At 44.4% G+C, this 22,927-nt stretch overlaps 1 protein-coding gene across 2 annotated transcripts in view; it reads left to right on the forward strand.

Moving 5' to 3' along the window:
- Positions 1–22,927, forward strand: part of LOC106601442 (putative sodium-coupled neutral amino acid transporter 12) — a 79,388-nt gene that overhangs the window by 52,156 nt on the left and 4,305 nt on the right. For both annotated transcript variants that reach the window (XM_045720271.2, XM_045720270.2), the window contains exon 9: positions 9,154–9,247. In XM_045720271.2, the coding sequence (XP_045576227.1) occupies positions 9,154–9,247 (94 nt within the window). The remainder of the gene's footprint in view (positions 1–9,153; positions 9,248–22,927) is intronic.

The following is a 22,927-nucleotide window of genomic DNA, read 5'->3' on the forward strand; positions in this document are numbered from 1 at the left end:
AAGTATGCATGGGGTCATTGTCCATTTGGAAGACCCATTTGCAACCAAGCTTTAACTTCCTGACTGATGTCTTGAGATGTTGCTTCAATATATCCACCTAATTTTACTTCCTCATCATGCCATTTATTTTGTGAAGTGCACCAGTCCCTCCTGCAGCAAAGCACCCCCACAACATGATGCTGCCACTCCCGTGCTTCACGATTGGGATGGTGTTCTTGGGCTTGCAAGCCTCCCCCTGTTTCCTCCAAACATAACGATGGTCATTATGGCCAAACAGTTCTATTTTTGTTTCATCAGACCAGGGGACATTTCTCCAGAAAGTACGATCTTTGTCCCCATGTGCAGTTGCAAACCGTAATCTGGTTTTATTATGGCGGTTTTGAAGCAGTGGCTTCTTCCTTGCTGAGCGGCCTTTCAAGTTATGTCGATATAGGACTCGTTTTATTGTGGATATATATATTCATTCTTTTGTACCTGTTTCCTCCAGCATCTTCACAAGGTCTTTTGCTGCTGTTCTGGGATTGATTTGCACTTTTCGCACCAAAGTACGTTGATCTCTAGGAGACAGAACGCGTCTTCTTCCTGAGCAGTATGACGGCTGCGTGGTCCCATGGTGTTTATACCTGCATACTATTGTTTGTACAGTTGAATGTGGTACCTTCAAGCGTTTGGAAATTGCTCCCAAGGATGAACCAGGCTTGTGGATGTCTACAATTTTTTTTCTGAGGTCTTGGCAGATTTCTTTTGATTTTCCCATGATGTCAAGCAAAGAGGCACTGAGTTTGAAGGTAGGCCTGGAAATACATCCACAGGTACACCTCCAATTGACTCAAATGATGTCAATTAGCCGAATCAGAAAGTTCTAAAGCCATGACATAATTTTCTGGAATTTTCCAAGCTGTTTAAAGGCACAGTCAATTTAGTGTATGTAAACTTCTGACCCACTGGAATTGTGATACAGTGAAATAATCTGTTTGTAAACAATTGTTGGAAAAATTACTTGTGTCATGCACAAAGTAGATGTCCTATTCGACTTGCCAAAACTATAATTTGTTAACAAGAAATTTGTGGAGTCGTTGAAAAACGAGTTTTAATGACTCCAACAGAAGTGTATGTAAACTTCCGACTTCAACTGTATACAATGTATAGGCTACCCACCAAAACCCTCATTGTACCAGCCAAACCATTGTCCACTTTTGACCCATGTTTTGGGCCTGTTTTGTGCTCAGACCCTGCTCATGTCTGGCTGTATCGAATTGGATACCAAAACAAAATGAGTTCTGTTATACTCACAGACATCATTCAAACAGTTTTAGAAACGTCAGAGTATTTTCTATCCAAATCTACTAATAATATGCATATCCTACCTTCTGAGTCTGAGTAGCAGGCAGTTTAATTTGGGCACGCCTTTCATCCGGACGTCAAAACACTGCCCCCTACCCTAGAGAAGTTAATGATGTTGTTGGAGTCGTGCCTGGCCGTGCAGTCCTGAGTGAACAGGGAGCGCTGGAGGGGACTGAACACGCACCCCGAGGGGGCCCCGTGTTGAGGATCAGTGTGGCGGATGTGTTGTTACCCACCCTTACCACCTGGGGGTGGCCCGTCAGGAAGTCCAGGATCCAGTTGCAGAGGGAGAGGTTTAGTCCCAGGGTCCTTAGCTTAGTGATGAGCTTTGAGGGCACTATGGTGTTGAACGCTGAGCTGTAGTCAATGAATAGCATTCTCACATAGGTGTTCCTTTTTGTCCAGGTGTGAAAGGGCCGTGTGGAGTGCAATAGAGATTGCATCATCTGTGTATCTGTTGGTGCGGTATGCAAATTGGAGTGGGTCTAGGGTTTCTGGGATAATGGTGTTGATGTGAGCCATGACCAGCCTTTGAAAGCATTTCATGGCTACAGACGTGAGTTCTGTGGGTCGGTAGTCATTTAGACAGGTTACCTTAGTGTTCTTGAGCACAGGGACTATGGTGGTTTGCTTGAAAGGTGTTGGTATTACAGACTCCGACAGGGAGAGGTTGAAAATGTCAGTGAAGAGACTTGCCAGTTGGTCAGCGCATGCTCGGAGTTGGGAATAACCCTATTTTTTTTTTTGTTCTCACATTCTCAATACGTCCTATTGAGGCTCATCATCAGTGTCACTTATGAGTATGAGGGAAAGCAACAGCCCAGTGATGGACAGCCTTGGCAGAGTCCACTTAGTTCTCTGAGATCAGTGGGCCCGTGCTGTCACTAGTGGATCATAGTTTCTGTGTTCGCCACCATACCTTCACACTCCTCCTGTTGTTGTTTAACATCCCTCCACTGAGTGCCAGTGGCCAGCTGGGAGAGACACTGTCGCGTCAGTGTTCATCACACGTTGACCCAGTCTCCCAGCTCGCACCCATCAGTCACTGCAGGGCCGCAACCACAGACCTGCTCTCACTGGCCTCTGAATAATGGTTCCAGTCGTACAGTCACTCCGTACGGACAAACCCTTTCTCTCTCTGAATCACAGGAAACACCACCAGAATAAGCCTTTGTTTTAGTGTAGAGATAGTGATGGTTCTGAGAATGAAAAGAGTCTGAATATTTAACAATGAATATGCGTTGAGTACGGTTGAATTTGATTGAAGGCAAATCAATGGACCTGGCGTTTTTATGTGAATGTTTGGTTTGTAGCAGTCATCCATCTTGTTAGCTTATCCATTCGCTTGTGCACATGCTGATTTTTCCATGCGAGATGCCGATATCCTGTCAAGCAGTCTTCCATAAATTACACACAACGAACACATTCTAAAAGATGGTACCTCGCTCCACTGTGCCTGTATCAATCAGTAGAACCGCATCCACCCAACCTCTCTTGTTTTCCCTTTTCTTTCGAAGGAAGTTGAAAGGAAACCGGTGACCTCAATTGAATTGTTATTAATGTATTTTATCGTTTGTCCTCATTAGTCAGAAATGAGCCGGAATGGAATCCTATCTGCCTCCCGCCCATCCATGTAAGTTTTTCCATGTGAAATCTGTCCGGAATGAAGATTAACATCTCAAACAAATGGCTGGGGATCTTGGGACTGTGGGGATTGGGAATAGTAATCCTTGTTCTGCTGTTTTGATGGTGGGTGGATTACAGTGTTCCAGGCTGCATGACCACATGGCATTCTCATGACCACGACCGTAGAGAATTCACCATGAGTGGTCTCTGGCTTCCGGGTTTTCATCCATTAACCCCCTCCGCCTCCTCCCAAACACCAGCAATAACACAATGGCCAGAACACTAAGCAATATAAAAGCAAGATTCCAAACGGCTTTGTAGCAGTCAAGTGATGCAGTACTCTATGGTTTGAATCCAATCCCAGTAACCAACCTATCCTAGAGCACCAAGACAGCTGTGTGGTGGTAGTATCTGGCTGACCCCTCCAGAATGAGGTAACCAATATAGGGATTAATTATTCAAATGGGTGCATGGATCAGAGATGTATTATGTGGGCCAACTGTAATGGCTGAAGTGCCCACGTGAAATACTCACATATGCAGTGATTAACCAGACCAACGGATTGACTCAAAGATGACGCAAGCCAAAGCTAATCAAGGCTGTTGCATACACGACTCCCTCACACACAAATCTTTAACATAAAATAGTGATTACTTGTTGACATTGTTTGTCAGCCACTTTTTCCACCATGATCTTTGGAGAGATTATGGACACAGGCAGATTAAACAACCCAATGATTTGGGTTTTTAAGTTTTATCGATATCAATGAATTTGTAGTTCCCACAACACTACTAGTATATTTCATGATCACACACCATCTCCCTTTCTATAACCAAACTGAGAGGGCGTTAGGAGCCATACTGTTGCACTTTCAACAAAAGCACCAAACCCAGAAAGTCTTCTTCTCCAGCACTTTGGTGACTCTAGTCCCATGGTGATTGAACTGACAGGTGGGTGAGTCATTCCCAGCACTCCAGTGAATGAGCTCACCTCCCCACCATGCACAGGAGGTGGCCTGCTCGGCTGGGGAGCTCATTACTGTAGCCACATGGCTGTCTGGAGTGGGATGGCCTGTTGGAGGTACCTACTGTGTGAAGAGGAAGAGAGAGAGATGGCGAATGTGAGAGAGGAGGCGGCAGGAGTTCTCCAGGCCCTCTGGTCCTGACATTGGGACATGATGAGAAACGGATGGTGTCCTTTGAGCGTTCTCTTTTTCTGGGTCACCATCAATGTTCCATCATTTTTTTCGGCACTGAGCAAATTTTAGGTCTGCTGAGCACAAACTTGAACCTTGTAGAAATTCTGTGCAACTTCCGGCGCTTTTACTGTGAACACTGGCTGTACCCGCTTTTTAAGTTAACAGTGGCCAAGTAGATTACTGTGGCTATTTGATCATAATGCAGGCCCTACAAGAGTGGCCTACCATCAAAAACAATAGAGAAATGCATCCCATAACATTTTAACATGGAAATGGCTATTGAAAGCTGTTCTATGATACAGCCTACAGTAGCAGCCAATGCGGTGTTCATTGTAAGCTTACATTCCATGAGGCTTTTGAAAACATGCAGGACCTGACATTAACCTGTTTAGCCACTGGTCCTTCAGACAAGGAGGTAACTGGAAATGTTGTATTGTGCTTAATGCAAGAAACCACTTTACAAAATAAAATGTATTATTATCCCCATACATTATTATAACGAATAATCATAAACTGTATGCTACCCTCACTATTGGCTTGATAGCTTGTACAAGCCTGTCTTAAAATACAACACTGCCCCTTCAAGACATATACAGCTCTTTACCTGACTCGCTTTTCAAAGATGGCCAGAAATATACACGTTTGGGGCAAACAAACTAGTAAAGATGAGTGAAGTTCAACTTTGTGCGTCTCTGTGCAGGCTGGCAATTGTGGGCGGCAGTCCTGGGGAGCTGCGTGCAGGAACATTGGTCACAATCTAAATTAAGGGTCTGTGTATAGTGCCAGAATTGTGGTTAAAACACAATTTTACTGTGTGTTCACTTGGCAACAAACCGCATGTTGACTAATTATTATGGCAGAAACACAACTACTACATGTTCTCCTGTCATTGTTATCAGATAGGATATTGTCCCTAGGGGTCTGTTTGCTTGTCTCTTCCTTCCAGAAGCGCTCTAATGGTCTGTGGAGAGACTGTGTACCCTTTCAGCCGGGGTAATAGAATAAATCAGTGTTTGTATCCGTCGTCAGCCTGGTCACTTTTGCCGTTTTCATCTCTGACTTATTGTTTATTGCATTTCACTCAAGTGTGTGATTGTGGCAGGTTTGGTGTTGCTCACCGTTGTCTGATATTGAGGTAAGAAATGGCTGATGTTTAAGAATGTCATTGTCGTCAAAAATGAAACGCTCCTAGTCATGATTGAGGGTGTCACGCTGCCGGAACAAAATCATCAGCACACCGCGAAGAGAGGGAAGGAACATATGGTTTTCTCCATGACAGGGTTTGTTCTCACTATAGATAGTTTTATTGCATAACTTTGAAACGTAAGCACTCTGGGTCAGGAAAGAACATGCATAGACAAAAATCAATTTCAGTGCAGTGCGGGGAAGAGTGAGATGAAAAAATCAGTAGAGCATCTTGAATGTAGAATTAAATGCATCGAAACCAAGTGCCAGTCAATCTTCCTAAGACATGGAACTCTACCTATATTGCCTTTGTTTTTCCCCTTTGCGTACTTGGCAGGGAGTGCTTTGCTTCCTGTGTCTCCTTGACAGTCCTGAATAAGTCCACCTGAGTGCTTGGCTGGCCCGTGGGCACTGACTCCGTCTACACCAAACCTTATTAATAGCAGAACCGCCTTTCAAATGAAAGATCACTGAACACAGATGGCGCTGAGGGCTAGGGATTTGAAAGGACATGTTTTCACTGTCATTGGTTCTGAGGATGATAATAGCTGGCCCAAAATGGACTTGAATTGAATCACAATCCCAACCGCTTTATTAGTGATGTTGTCCTCAAGTCTCAGTCAGAAGCCATGAATGAAATAGCCTTTGATGAATGAAGACTAATTTTATCCACATGCCATGTTAATATATCCTGTCACAACAATTTTCAAAGGTGTGTGTGGGTACTAGCTACACCACCAACCATCACAAAATGGTGTTATGCTTGCAGTCGGTATACGTATCATCTGTCAATTTAAAGCCTGGTTTATTGACTCAGTGAAGTTCATTGTTGAGGACAGGAGAGGAGATTTGTGCGTTGACCTGCCAGTGCAGTCAGCTATGGCGACATGACTCACTGACCACATGCAGACTACCTCCAGATGCCCCTCTCCATTTCCTATAGCTCTAAAAACGTCCGTCTACGGCTCTGAATTTGCAGCGTTTATTTGAATGAGCTTTCTTTTGGCCTTTTCACCTCCTTGTCCCTGTCTCTAGGCTCCTTCTCCGTCCTATAGTAAGATGGTGCAGAGTGTGTAGTTCTATGGAGATTGACTAGAGAAATGTCATCTCCTGCAGCAATGCCTCTTGTCGCTCTGTCTGTTCCTCCGTCTCTCTCTCTCTGCACCCTCCCCCTGTGCCCTCCTGCTCCTAAGGCCCTGCCAACACTGGGTCTGAGTCACCCTACAGCACATGGCACCTGATGCCCTCTCCCCTCGCCCACACTCTCTCTGTTCCTCTCCTCCCCATACTGTACACAAGCCATGCCTCTCTTGCCTCCAGCCCTGGCCCCTCTGCCAGCCTTCCCTTCCGGTCCTGGCCTTGGCATCGCTTGCCAGTGTGATGCCATCCCATTCCCCATCCCATTTGTCATTACCATCACAAAACCTTGTTGGCAAAATGGTTTCTTCCATCTCTGCTCTCTCTGTCAGAGATGAAAGGCTCTCTCCAACTTTCTGTAAGTCACTTCTGGCCTTCACCGACAAAGCCTTATCAAGATACAGTACAGAGCTGTTTTTGCTGTTCGTATTCTTTATCCATTTGAATTGTTTTGTGTTTTTGTGTTGCTTCCTCTGGCTGTTGTGCTGTGGTTAAGTGCAGTCCAGTGTCCTGAGGCCTTATTGTCTGGCTGTGGTGGGAGGTTGTAATTGGTTAGAGGGGTCTTGAGTCATGTGTGGTGCTGACTGCACAAGAAGGGTGAAATTCATCAGGCACCCCACAAACACTATGCCTCCCCACTCTTATTAAAAAAATGTATAATCAAGATCAGTTTTAAAATGATAACTTTGTTTCTTTTCTCTTTCATGAGATAGACAGACGGTTGCATCATCTCCTGTTTTCTCCTGGGCCTTAGGAGCAGGAGGGCACAGGGGGAGGGTGGAGAGAGAGAGAGAGAGAGAGACGGAGGAACAGACAGAGTGACAAGAGGCATTCACAGAACTAGCTCCTCTTCTGTAGAGACCATATGTTGCCTCCAGCTATGGCAGTGAAAAGGTCCCGTTCTAACACGCTCTTCACGTTCATGGAGAATCTCTGTTTATATGGGTATTCGTCCGGTCCAGTAGTCTCTCTGTCTCTCTCTCTCTGTCTCTCTGTCTCTCTCTCTCTGTCTCTCTGTCTCTCTGTCTCTCTCTCTCTTTTTATTTTATCTTTATTTAACTAGGCAAGTCAGTTAAGAACAAAGTCTTATTTTCAGTGACGGCCTAGGAACAGTGGGTAAACTGCCTTGTTCAGGGGCAGAACAACATATTTTTACCTTGTCAGCTCGGGGATTCGGTCTTGCCACCTTTCAGTACCAGTCCAGCGCTCTAACCACTAGGCTACCTGCTGCCCTGTTCTTGACAAGCACATATCCCCCACCTCTGAGATGGCATATACCATGTCTTCTCAGGCCAAGAGTGGTAGCAGTCCATCACTTGGTGGCAGATGGATGGGAGGTATCATCAGGCCTGTGATGGACTGTTGTCTGGCTGGAGGATGAAGTATGGCACGTTAGACTGTCTCATACCACAGGTCCAGAGGCAGACCCAGACACCGCTGACCATTCAGCGCTGAAATATGTCTCACTGTCACTCAACCGTTAACAACTTAACCTTCTTTAGGACACTCCACACTTTCCATAATGCCTCCTCCATTACACATGAATGAGTATTGCAAATATATGTCCTTCGCTCCAAGATGTAGTACATTTTCGTGAATTCTGCACTGATTTGTAGCAGTCACCTGTAGCTAGTATTAAGTACTATTCAGCACTTTCATGTCCTGACATGTGGGATTCACAATTCTCCTCCATAATTCTGGAAATAATAAGGTCTTAAATGTGTCTTGTCCCAACCTTCCCTGTCGGCTGGTCTCACTCTGTTGCGTTCTTGGCATTAGCATTCAGCTAGCACTGTACCCTTCCCTGTCCCCAGTGGATGGCCTCCTTGTGCAGGTAGAGGCTGTCTACATTCTCTGTCATGTCTCACACTTATGTCACCAACACTGACCTCTGCGTCCTGCCCTCACAGCCCATGGGCCCACCCTGTAAATACAGCACAGAGGGAAGGGGAGAGCTGAGGGTGGAGTTAGGGAGGTTCATGGGAGTGGTCAGAGGTCCTGGAGATGGAGAGTGACTGGAGCAGATCAGTTTTCTGAGTGGAACATTTCTCCATCTGTATCTTTCTGTCTTTCTGTCCCCACTTTGGTCTCCTGATTGAGCTCTCACCCCCCCCCCCCCCCCCCCCCCCCCAGGCCCTGTTAGAGATTATTGTGTCTGACTGTGTGAGTTCTACCCTGCAGGCTCCTCTTCAGATGACATGCCACTGAAGTGACTGGCCTTGAGATCACACGTCACTCAACCTCCGCTATCAGACATGGGATTGTCAGAGAGAATGGGATAGATGGGGAATAGAGAGAGGGGGCTGATGCCACTGATGATTGCAACTCTCGATAAGACCCATCTTTGTTATGAGGCAATCGGTACTATACTATGATGGCTTCAAAGAATTTCAACTTACATTTTTTATTTGGGGGTTTGGCATCTTAGTGTATATTGGGTGGAAAGGGAATAAATAGCCTCATGTTCTCATGAGACAGAGTTTTATCTCTATTTTCATCTTGGAAAAATCCAATTGTACCATTTGTCATTTATTTCCCATGCTGTGGACTTAGAAAAGTGTAAATGTGGAAGTATAAACACAACCCAAACACACACTGGTTTGTGAATATGTTGTATAAAGTGATTTCCAATGTGCTTTAAGATGATCCCTCTCTCTCTACAGAGCATCTTCACAGTGATGTTGGGCCCTTTCGTCTTCTTCGATGCTCAGAAGACCAAATACCTCCAGATCCTCACCTCACTCATGCGCTGGATCGGTAAGACTAACCTATCTTACCTTAAGGTATACAAACACCATAGGCTGATAAAGGTTGCTCTGGACAGACTCGAGGCACGCATCTTCAAATAATCACATTAAATGTGGATCTCAATTTATTTTCTAGGTAGAGCAATTCAAGCTGTGCAATTCCCTGGAACTTTATCGAAACGGTAAATCTGTCATGGGTATTTATTTAGGAAGCGCTTTAATGTGTATTATCTCTTCCAAGTTTGTCCTCATGATGGAGGGTGTCTTTCCTTCTATTAAATATAAATATCGCACTCCATTATCCCCGGTTCACGGTCTCACGCCTTCTTCCAGATTGCTCTTTGTCACTGTTGCAAATGTTTAGAAAAACAAACACTTTATTCCACCTGGCTGACGGTCTGAACCTTGGTGGGAGCAGTCCTCTTCCTCTCCCTCTTTCATTCCTCTCCTTCCCCTTCTCCTCTCTGTGGCTCCTGTGCCTGGGTTCGTCGATCATACGGCAGTCCCGCTCCATGTCCTGATTCCCATCTCCTCTCATCCCTCAGCCTGACAGGCCTGACAGCCCGTCCCAGGCCTGATTGGACCGTCACTCACAGGGCGACGGACGAAAATAAACTGCCCGTCCTGGACCTGCTGTTAAAATCACAACACTACTGAATCATGCCTCTGCCGCCACCCCCGTATGGGCATACTACTGGCACCCACAACAACACATAGGGCAGACACACACACACAGGCAAGCATGCACACCCACACACAGGCACGCATACACACACACACACACACATAGTTGCATGCACATAAATAACACACACTGTCCATTATCTGGCTATCTACAAAGCACCCTGGGATTCTGGCTACACACCTCCCACTCCCTTTTATATCCCCGCCCTCCCCTGGCTCTACCTGTGATTGATTGGCTGTGTCACCTCTGCAGGCCTCTCTACAGCACCAGCTAATGATTCAAAATGGCCGCAGTGGCAGCTCTTTGTTTCCTTACTACACCGGTGCCACAGAGCATGGGGATAGATGGCCTGCCTTCAAAGCATAGGGCACTGAAAGCTGAGGGGTTTATGCAGCCATCAAACACAGGGTTGGAGACCGTTTTAAATCTTATAAGAAAAACATTGTGGGCCGAAGTTCGGAGGAACAGACGGCTGAAGAAAAATGAATGGGCTAGACAGCATGCTTGAGTCCTAAATCTCTAGTGTCAACAATTTATTTACATTTTTTTAGGTTAGGTAAGTTTCTTATGTTTAGCTCATCTCAGAGGAATTAACACTGGAGACCAATTTAAGTACTACTTTTATTTGGATTTTTTTCATGAAAGGCAAGTGGCTGTCTAAAGATGTATTCAACTGATTTTGCCCTCTGAAATTCGTGTTGAAGAGTTTTCTGGCAATTTATGTGGTGCTGTTATCAGGACAGCGGCAGCATAGTCTGTCTGACCTCTCCACCCTGTCTCTACAGTTTCTCTAGTCTCATTTTGACACAGAAACAGCATCTGTCTGTACTAGATTTGCTGCTAAACTGTTAGGGCTTGTTTGTCTGGCTATACCAGCCTATCCAACCCTGAAAGAGAGAGCTCACTGACAAAGGTCTCAAGAGTAATTGGATGCGCAATAAAAAATACAACCGGCAAATGGAAAAATGTTACTCCATTCGGTAACGCATAAATACACTGAACAAAGATATAAACGCAACATGCAGCAATTTCAAAGATTTCACTTAGTTACAGTTTAAGGAAATCAGTCAATTGAAATCAATTCATTAGGCCCTAATCTATAGACTTCACATGACACGGACTACAGCTGTGCATTTGTTGGTCATAGATACCTTAAAAAAAAAAGGTAGGGAAGTTGTCAGAAAACCAGTCCGTATCTGGTGTGACCACCATTTGCCTCATGCAGCGCGACGCATAGAGTTGATCAGATTGTTGATTGTAGCCTGTGGAATTTTGTTCCGCTTTTTGAAGTTGCTGGATACTGGCGGAAACTGGAACATGCTGTCGTATCCAGAGCATCCCAAACATGTTCAATGGGTGTCATGTCTGGTGAGTATGCAGGCTATGGATGAACTGGGACATTTTCAGCTTCCAGGAATTGTGTACAAATCCTTGCGACATGGGGCTGTGCATTATGCTGAAACATGAGGGGATGGCGGCAGATGAATGGCATGACAATGGGCATTAGGATCTCGTCACGGTATCTCAGTGCATTCAAAATGTGATTGTGTTTGTTGTCTGTAGCTTATGCCTGCTCCTACCATAACCCCACCGCCACCATGGGGTACTCTGTTCACAATGTTGACATCAGCAAACCGCTTGCCCACACATCTGCCCAGTACAGTTAAAATCGGGTTTCATCTGGTCTCAGAAGATCTGCAGGTGAAGAAGCCAGATGTGGAGGTGCTGGGCTAGCATGGTTACAGGCCAGTTGGACGTACTGTCAAATTCTCTACACTGACAGCTTATGGTAGAGAAATTAACAGTCAGTTCTCTGGCAACAGATCTGGAGGATTTACTGTAGTCAGCATGCCAATTCATGCACCCTCAACTTGAGACATCTGTGGCATTGTGACAAAACATCTGTGACAAAACTGCACATTTTAGTGGCCTTTTATTGTCCCCAGGGATGTAAACAAATTTGTACACAGCATTTTACCGAAATATGCTATTTGTGCATATGGGACATTTTTGGGATCTTTTATTTCAGCTCATGAAACATGGGACCAGTACTTTACATGTTGCGTATATATTTTTGTTCAGTGTATATATATGTTTTTTTATGGCATGATGCTCTGGCCATAAACTTAAAGAGAGCGAGTGGGTTCAGCACAAAGGGTACCACTTCAAGGCAAATAATTGATTACCGAGCCAATGCATCGTCAGCCAGAATGTATTCTGGGTCTTTTTGTCCATGACTGTTATTGGGTCATTTATACAATCTTTAGCTGTCCTTCTCTCAAAGTTACAGCCTCTGGCACCAGTTCAATGTTTGCGAGGTAACCTATGTTTTCCAATTCCTCAAACGTTTCCCATTTTAAAGCGATTTTGATTATGTATGTGGTCATTTCGAGGGCCTTGTGGTAAATGAGGATGTGTTATGCTCTCAAGGCATTGATTGTCTGTCCTGTTAACCTCTATGGGCTAGGTGGGACGCAGGCGTCCCCCCCCGTGGTGCACTCCATCAACAGCAGGTGCATTTCAAGAGCGGCAAATTTGAATCCAAATAAATGTCAAAATTCAAATTTTTCAAACATACAACTATTTTACACCCTTTGAAAGATAAACATCTCCTTAATCTAACCACGTTTTACGATTTCAAAAAGGTTTTACGGCGAAAGCATAAATTTAGAGTATGTTAGGACAGTACATTTACAAGAGTTGTGTGTAATGTTTTGTCAATTCAAAGACAGGGTCACCAAAACCATAAAACCAGCTAAAATGATGCACTAACCTTTTACAATCTCCATCAGATGACACTCCTAGGACATTATGTTAGACAATGCATGCATTTTTTGTTCTATCATGTTCATATTTATATCCAAAAACAGCGTTTTACTATGGCATTGATGTTGAGGAAATCATTTCCCTCCAATAACCGGCAGTCAAGTCAGCATCACAAATTAAATAATTAAAATTAGAAAACATTGGTAAAATATTATATTGTCATTTAAAGAATTATAGATTTACATCTCTTGAACACAATCAACTTGCCAGATTTAAAAATAACCTTACTGGGAAATCACACTTTGCAATAATCTGAGCACTGCGCCCAGAAAAATACGCGTTGCGATAGACTAGTCGTCATGTTGGGGAGATCTAAAATCGAAAATACTATGTAAATAATCCATTACCTTTTGATTCTCTTCATCAGATGTCACTTCCAGGTATCACAGGTCCATAACGAATGTAGTTTTGTTCAAAAAAGCTCATCATTTATGTCCAAAAATCTCCGTCTTGTTAGCACATGATCTAAGCCCGCCGGACTTCACTTCATGAACGAGGGGAAAAAATATATTTACGTTCGTTCAAACATGTCAAACGTTGTATAGCATAAATCATTAGGGCCTTTTTTAACCAGAACATGAATAATATTCAAGGTGGACGAATGCATACTCTTTTATAACGTATTGGAACGAGGGTACCCAACATGAACTCGCGCGCCAGGTGTCTAATGGGCCATCATCGTTCCATGGCTCTTGTTCGGTCAGATCTCCCTCCAGAAGACTCAAAACACTTTGTAAAGGCTGGTGACATCTAGTGGAAGCAATTGGAAGTGCCAAAATATTCCTCAGCCCCTGTGTTTTTCAATGGCATAGGTTTAAAGGTAATATAACACATCAGGTATCCACTTCCTGTCAGAAAATGTCTCAGGGTTTTGCCTGCCAAATGAGTTCTGTTATACTCACAGACACCATTCAAACAGTTTTAGAAACTTTAGAGTGTTTTCTATCCATATATAATAAGTATATGCATATTCTAGTTACTGGGTAGGATTAGTAACCAGATTAAATCGGGTAAAAAAAATTATCCAGCCGTGCAAATACTGCCCCCTAGCCCTAACAGGTTAAAGATACTGTACTTTATCGTTGCCCTGCAGCAAGAAAATGGGACTCGGGAGTGATTTCATTTAACCTGTTATCCATTTTATCACGTGTCCTCTGACTCCTCTCCTCACTCTGATTTAGCTCCACTCTTTTCACCCACTGAAGCTGCTGAATTGGACACGTTGTTGGACTTGAATGCATACGCGTGTACTGTAGCATAGCTTATGACTTGGCAAAGGTTGTGACTTACCAAAGCTTTGGTCTCAAGGGAGGAATTTAATACCTAATTAACGATATAATGAAACTAATAGTAAACCTCTTATTTCTGTCACAATGATGGGATTCATGATTGTTTTAAGAATGTCATTAGTATGCACTGTGAATACGTCTCTGGATTAGGCCCATGGTTTTACACCTTCATGTAGCAGGTATCTTCGACTCATCCTATGATTCCTTCTCTGCACCTTAAAGCCCCCAAATAAGCATGAACAGCAGATCATCATTAATGTTAATGAAGCGTCACTAACAAAACAAAACCCTCAAGTGTAAGAATATTTATTTTTATGAGACTGCTTATGAGAAGACTGAGAATGTCTTAAGATATGTTTGAAACTCATAACAAGTCCTCCAGGGTTTTTTGTTTTCAGTCAAATGATTTCGATAATGACACTGATGTAGTACAGTATGATTCGTTTTTAGACAGCAATTATATTCATGTTCTCGTCACTCTGAAACCATATCACAACATCGAACCACATTATTCACATTTTTCACAGGATTCTCACCTATTGACAACACATATTTTAATAAGCAATTAGTACTACTGAGCTTTTTCCTTTTTTTCTAGTGCCAACCAGTATGCAGTAATCCTTAAAATATAACTGCATTATAGCAAACTGTCTTACAAAACTGACAGTGCATGTTAGTCACCTTTTTCTTCACTTCTACATTAACCTGCATTTGCCGGATTTAATGACTTTCCACCACTATCAGATCCTTTCTTGTCTTCTAAGATACCAGATATTGATACCTGCGTAGTTATGTCCCCCGTTCAGCCACTTCCATCTCCATTCTTTTCTCATGGCCCTTCTCTTTCATACTCATTACTCACCCTAGACAAGGGGCCAGGTGACCAGGCTCCCCTGCCTACCTCTCCAGTCACCCATGATGCCCTATGGGGGAGTGCAGGGTGATGATGGTGGTGGATGAGGAGTGCAGAGCAGTGTGGGGAATGTTAGGCGAGATGTGTTGAAGCCCTGTGCCCTGCTCACTGCCTGTGGCCTTGTCAGTGTCACTCAGCTGAGCCCCCCTGTCCAACCAAGCTCACTACACACTTTTTGTCTTCCCCACTGAGGACATGACTTACATAGTGGACATAGTAGTCCATATGTGTAGCCCTCTCCATCTCCTGTCCCGGTTGTGATCCCATCACTCTGCTTGTAGCTGCTTCTGTCCATGGTCCCACTTCGCTGGAGCCATTAAACTATTTGTGTTGCCCTGATTCCAGACCCATTTGCGTTTCCCATTTGTGTTCCTGTTTATTATTCTACCTACTCTATACTCGGTTCACGACCCATCTTTTAATGTCACAGTTCTGTTGCCCTGATGACTTCATAGGCTCTTAGTTGAATGACTATATCGCTCACATACTGCACCCAGTCTCTATGAACTCCTGTAGGTGCTCACACGCTTGTTTGTTGAAACCCATTTCCATTGGGTGAGTTATGTGAATAGATAAAGCTTGCTGCCTTGTTACCTTGTCCCCATCCTCTCTAGCAGCACACTGAAGAGAGAGAGGGGGATCATTATCTGCACTCGACAGCAGACCGGGAGAAGGGTTAAGAGCCGACACTTTAATTGATATTGAGTAGAGAGGAATGGATGGAAAGACACCTAGCTCGGTAAATGAGTATTAATCACCCCGCTTCTGTCTCCACAGGGATGGATGGATGGATGGATAGGTGAAGAGCCTCTGTGGCGCTATTTATTACCCTTACAGCCATGGCATATAGATCCTACTGTATGCTGGGAGTGGAGAAATCATGCATTCTGAGAACACTGTCCTCCCACTGTCACATTTGTTTTTCTAGACATGGTGAACTATACCACCACCCCAGCCAGCTTTGTGTGGAGTAACCTCCAGCTCAATAGGAAAAGAGGTTACGAAATTAACTAGGGCTGTTACTCTCTCTGGAGAAATGAATAGCTGAAACCACAGGCCCCAGCCCACAGTGATCTGTGGATCCCTATCCAGTCCATCCCATTGTCTTGGTTTAGGGAGTAACCAGGGAGCGTTACAGCTACCTATTGCCATTTCAAGCCGAGAGAGAGGGTAGTATTTGTTTTTGAAGGTCAGGGAGGGAATTCTACTAGTGGCTGATTGAGCGGAACCTAAGAGTTTGCCCAGAGAGGCTAATGTAGAGTGCGTCTCACAGGGAATGTTGAAATATGGCTGGGCGTTCATGAACTTTCCAACATCAGCACAGTTCAGAAGTCCTGAAAATTGCATTGGAATGCATCATTCCTTTTCTTGTCACAACGGACATTACTTCTAGTCAACACTGACCACGGAGTTGTTCAGATAGAAAATATGTCTTCAATCAAATGTATTTATAATGCCCTTTTGACATCAGCCGATGTCACAAAGTGCTGTACAGAAAACCCAGTCAAAACCCCAAACAGCAAGCAATGCAGGTGTAGAAGTCTTAGTTTGACACTTCTCTTTCAGAAACAAAACATAAACAGAGCTCAGATCCTAGGTCCGCTTTACTCACATCTCTGTTGAGTTTTGATATATAGAGAAATACATGTGGGCAGCTTTTTTCCCTATTTGTTTTTGGGCACCTCTCCTTGATCCTTTTTAGTATTGGTGTTTGGTGTTTCATTTTGTAATGAGAACTTTGTTTTGATAGTGAACACAATTTCTAGGAGGTGATTAGGGGAAAACTTGTAGGATGTCTTCTGCTGTGGTGTTGCCCGGGGTCAGTTGAAGCTCAATATCCTGATAACTAAGCCCTTAATCATGACTGTTGACTTCCGTCCCCCGCTCACCTCACCGTGTTGTCGTCGTCGCCTCCATTTCCTTGTCTGAGAGGGAGGTGAGGGAGGAATGAGAAGACACAGTGCTTCTAGAATGTAGTTTTAACCGCAGTCTGGTGTTGTAGTTTACTCTCTTTCTTAGGGTTTCGTCATTGATCGGCAGGGATACCAGATGCACAACTTGCTTTGAACATTTTACGTTTGTCTCATTTGAAAAAAAATGTCAGACCTGAACAGGATTTGATATTGAAGACAGAAGCAGACGAGAATTTGCTTGATTCATATCTTGTCTGCCTTGTACGTTCATTGCATCATGAACCAAGCTTTCTAGGCTCAATAAATTATTTGAAATGGTCAGAAGAAAAAAGACATTTATATTCTGCACTCACTGAATGTTTAATTACTGTTGGATGGGTGTTTTAGCTAGCCTGGTGCAACCACCCACTGAATGTTTATTTGCTGTTGGATGGGTGTTTTAGCTAACCTGGTGCAACCACCCACTGAATGTTTAATTACTGTTGGATGGGTGTTTTAGCTAACCTGGTGCAACCACCCACTGAATGTTTAATTACTGTTGGATGGGTGTTTTAGCTAGCCTGGTGCAACCACCCACTGAATGTTTAATTACTGTTGGATGGGTGTTTTAGCTAACCTGGTGCAACCACCCACTGAATGTTTAATTACTGTTGATGGGTGTTTTAGCTAACCTGGTGCAACCACCCACTGAATTTACATAAACATTTGACTCCTCTATTAGTTTGTTATACAATTTAAAAAATGTCAGCAGTAGCACAGAACAGGTTGTTTGTTGGTTTTAAACGTTTGTGGTTGAGGGGGAAACCTGACCTCAAGGCAGCGTCAAGCGGATGTGTTTTCAAGATCCCAGCGTTTGGAGTGTGGCTTAGCTCAGCCTTATGGTAAAGAAGGTAGGTGCATTTTGTTTCTTATCTTTGGCCTGATGTGCAATTTGCAGCGGCACGGCTGAGTGATTGGACTAATTGATGTTTTCTTGAACACTGTAGATAATGTCATGGAGTTGAACTCTGCTCTGCCCTGTGGAGTTGATCTGCTGTATGGGGTGCTAAATGGCAGCCCTGCTGCGGTACAGCAGGCCATTATCACCAGCTGTCACACACGCCGTGGCTGTCCTGTCCCCCTGCTTCTGATATCCAAGACTATGCCATTGTAGGATATTGCCAAAAAACATCTGAAGTAAACAATTCTGCAAACCTAGAAATCAGGCAAACTGCCAGAGCTGCTCATTACCACTGAGACTCAACCAAGTGGTCTCATCATGGAGCACCTCGTTTAAAGGGCAACTCCACCACTTTTCAAACTCATTTTCATTATCTCCAGCACAATACCAGTGTCTACATATGTGAAAACTGTGCATTTCTCTATTTTATTGAAAAAAAGAATGTTAAAAATGTTTTAAACACTATGAGATTTGTGGTGACGTGGGGAGCAAGAAAATACCCTCCTTCTGGCTAGACACTTGTTGCAGGTTTTGAAAATCCGTTTTTTTTTTTTTACTTTTGATCCTACCCTGTGATGAGAGAATGTCCTTTCTTATTGTTTTAACCACAGATCATAGAAACACTGTTTTCACAAATTATGTAAACACTGGTTTGGTACTGGAGGTAATGAATGTGAGGTTGAAAAGTGGTGGAATTGCCCTTTAATGATGGGATGATTGCTGCAAAGGAGTGCTGCTGGAGTTGGACTTGGAATGTAATCTATTAGGGAATGGAAGTAGCAAGAGGCCAGTTTGTATACCAGTAGAGAGTAATGTTCCTATCTACTGTCAAAGCCTTTGCTAGAATAATATCCCGTATGGCTTTTAATGTCAGTAAGATGAAAGCACATGAAAAGCCCTTGATCTGTCAACTGTTAATATAGACTCTTCTTCCCACATCAAGTGCAAAAGCATTGATACAGGGAGTGTACCATTGGTACAGGGAGTGTACCAACCTCTGTGGAAGAGGAGTCCCTCTTCCACAGATACTGTATTCTACAGCTCCTTGGGGGGTTGAGAGTGCCGGCCAACCTTGGCTTAACCGCAAACGCTTTGTTTGCTACCACTGGAGATACAACTGTAAGTGCCTCCTCTGGGGGGTGTTTACGTTGAAGCATTCCCCACAAGGTCATTGCCATCCCCATTGAAGTGCTATATATCACCGGTAGCAGTTATATGGATGTAATATGTGACTGTTTGACACCTATACAATGCACTCAGTCCCTCCCCTATGCCGTGTGATGATTGCAACCCGCAGAGAGTGTTAATGTAAAAGTCCAGGTAATCACCATATCGTCAGAGATATCTCTGCAAAGAAAATGGCTCATCCCATCTGAATTAATTAGTTTTTCACCTGAGTGTCCATCGATGAAGAGGCAAGAAGGAGTGTCCATTGTTGATTGAGGATTACCAGGAGGATGAAATGAGTGCTTCAGAGTAGACTCCATCAGGAAGTCAATGACACTGCCCTTTAGAGAGAGGAGAGCAATATGGCCGCAAGAAGGAATGTAAAATGTATTATTTTTTTTAAATCATTACGGCGGTTGAAAAATATTTAATTTGCTGTGAATTTATGATGCAATGACTTATTTAATGCTGGCTATACGCTATTACCAATGGCTTGTAATCTGACTAACTGCGTTGGATTTTCTCTCCAGACACACTGTCCCCGTGCCTCTAAAGCACTCCTAGTGATCAAAGATTTCCTCCTATTCTTCGCCGTTAGACAGATAAAACAGTGAGATTCATAGCTAAGGCTGCACCAAGTACTATAAAACCCACACATGGTTGCCCTATCTCGTGTAGCATGATCCAGTTGCAAAGGAATGATGAATGAGTACATTATCAAAATGTACTTTGTTCTACTTAGTGTCCAGTTCTTTCATCTGATCGACTTTCAATCTCTTTCAAAGATAAGAGGAGTTAGTTCAGTGCCTTAAGTAAGACAAATGAGGCCTTGTCTTTAATGAGCACTAAAGCATGATAGTTGGGATCAGAGCCATAGAGAAACTCTGTCACTCCAACTTCTCTACCATAGGAGAGAAATTCTCTGTCACTCCAACTTCTCTGCCATAGGAGAGAAATTCTCTGTCACTCCAACTTTAGGGGACAGAACTACAGTAGAAGGGTCGACTATGCTTTTTTACAGATCGTTGTTTACCTTTGAACCTCACTTGTTCTCTGTCACAGACGTGTGTTCGTCAAGCAGGTGCCAAAGTAATTATTTAAGTTGTGACCTGGCTATGGCTTCCCGATCTATAACCCAGAAGGTAGCACCAGTTATTTGGGTGGGTTCCATTCAGCCGCTTCAGTACACCTGCTCAAAATGGAGCCGTGTCAAAGGTTGCTGCCAATGTCATTCCACTCTAATACCATGTGATGCATCCTGACCTGAAGAAAGTCATGATTAAAAAAAGATCTTTCCCCCAAACTCTCCCTGCCCTTCACACTGTCTGATCAGCCTGTGTTGATACCCGCGGAGCCGCAATGCCTTTTTGCCATTCATTATCAATTTGAGGCGCGATGCCGAGCCTCCTTGTCCCAACCTTAGCCTGTGCCGCCGTACGGTGGGAAAAGAGCAAAGTTCTCTATCAGCTTTTTAAAGCGTGGCCCTTCCCTCATAAAGGAGACAGTCACTGACCGTGTCACCAGGGGTTTTACAGTTCAAACCCTGCCGAGCGGAGCACACTGGGCTGCGGCATCAGAGGCAGATCTATCAAGATGAAGAAGACTGTAACATAAATACCAGTGCCATTTTCCTCCAGGCTTCCATGGGCCTCACCGAGGGGATAGGAGGGGATTGTGATGAATCACTGTGCTTGTTGCACCACGACAAACTCACATTTCAGCCTTGTTGGCAGAGAAAAGACGTGTTGCTCTGGTGAAGGTTAAGCATCTGTACACTAGCCGTGCGTGGCGTCCCGTCCTATAAGACTCTCTTAATTAAACGCCCTCCGCCCATGTTCCTTCCTGTATAGCCTGTTACCGTTAATGTCAGGGAATAGAGGAGAAGCGTCTCCCGCTGTCCGTCCTCTGTCATGACCAGCGGGACGGCTCCTTTTGATGGCTGTTTCACACACAGCGGATGTACATTACTTCTCTGGGAGAGAGAGGGAGAGTACAGCAGGCAGACTGTCATACAGCACATTGTGTTCGATGCCTGAAGTGAGAGGGACAGCTGATAACTATCCCCACTGACAGTCTCTCATGTCCAGTCAGATGAAGATACAAAGTCACTACAGTACATGCTGTATTCTCAGAGCTGAGTCCCAATGTGGCCCATGTTAGCACATTGAGTGTTGACTTCATCTGCATAGTTTTTCCATATGCTTTGACGTGATGTCTTTGGGGATTATACTTGTTGTGATGGTGTTATTTGCTCTTATTTGCCGATGTCCTTGAGTGCTGGTCCACTGCCCACTGTCCCATGTTCTACATAGGCTGTGTTAAAACAGGATTCTGCTCTGGCCTGCTTCTCCTGTCTTGAGCCAATGTTGACACTGGTTGTAGGCCAGATATCCACTAAATCTTGACTCTCTGAGCTTTAATCCTCAACAGGTCTGGGGCTTTGGCCACTGCTGGGCATCTTTATCTCAGTGTCCACCCCAAACTAAGTCCACACAAAGCACAAGGGAAAACTTGTTTTTAAGAGTATCCTGTCCTATTTTAAGATGAGTAAGTAATCACATTAGTCAAATTAAGATGTTTGCATTTAGCCTGTTAGTTAACAACTCTTGTCTTATTTCTGCTTGTTCTCTCCAAAGGCATAATCCCACTACTTGTTAGCTATCCTACTACCTCTGTCATTGGTAGTTTTCCCCCACCCCCTCCTCGGAACATTTTGTCCTTGTAATTGGAATGAATCATTTCATCCCCCTGACATACATTAAAGTGCCACGGCAGAAGCACACAGTACCTGATTAATAGGGGCAGATTAAAACTCCACGTTCCCAGCCCCTTTCCCTCCTTGCTAGCTCTGGAATATTTCACCTGTGCCCTGAAGAGTGTAAAAACCCCTAAAATAGTGGAGGATTAGAGCAGAGGACTACACTCCTGTCCCGACCACACCTGATGCTAGTGAGAGACCTTGAAGGAGGATGAAGCTGCCAGTGGCACCCCTCTCCCCCGTCTCCTCCCTATACCCCCTCACACCGCCCCAGTAGCTGCAGATGAATTGGTAATCCGCTGGCCCCTCACTCAGGCCCTATCTAAAGAGCCAATCCATCCTCCCCCCTGACACTGATGGGTTGCCTCTCCTGGCAATTGGGCCCAGATGGATGCTGAGATATTGCTGGCAGGTACAAGAGAGCTTTGGCTCTACTCTAACCTGCATAGCTACACAGGGGTGTGTTTTGAAGTGGGATACTAGTGGTGCGTTGTAGTGGGGTGAGTAGTGAAGCAATGTGCGTTCTGAACGTCACCCCGTGTGAGTGTGATGAAAGCTGAGGAGTGGGCCGTGGAATGCGTCTGTGACTGATTCCCTGTTTAATGGCCTGATTGGGGGGGGGACAGGGGGACAGGCAGAACTCTGAGCCTTTAACAAGACTGGCATCCATGCTTAAAGCTCTCATTTAGTAACGCCCAGCCCAACAGCCAGAGAGGCAGTCGCAGCAATCGATTTGGGGATGGCCTTTGCGCAAACAGTATGAGGTGGAGACGCTGACGCCTTTTGTACCACCCAGCCTCCAACCTCTGCTGACTTTGGGTTGGATGAACTGAGAGTCAGAGAGCCTTCACATACTGTATATAATCCATAGCATAGCATTCCTATAGGCTGTAGACTTTGCCTGCGGGATAGTTTCTGGATCAGGCAGCTGGAAGGCAATATCTTACTAAGTGGTTTCAGTATTATCCTCTTGATGCATAAAGCCTCCTGCCCTTTGATGGGTGGGAGTTTAGTTCATAACTAGATGGACTGCATATTGTTTCTGCAGTCAGCTGACTGATGCTGGCTTGTGTTTCTACCTGGATGGCCATGCTCAGGCATTAGCAGCATGGAGGACTGAGGAGGAAGCTGAGTTATGTGTCCGTCCTGTCCAGCTCAGCACTCTCCCACAGCCCATTAGGGCCTAAACAATCTTGCCT

Source organism: Salmo salar, chromosome 03 (assembly GCF_965601325.2).
Source record: "Salmo salar chromosome 03, fSalSal1, whole genome shotgun sequence".
Taxonomy (NCBI): Eukaryota; Metazoa; Chordata; class Actinopteri; order Salmoniformes; family Salmonidae; genus Salmo; species Salmo salar.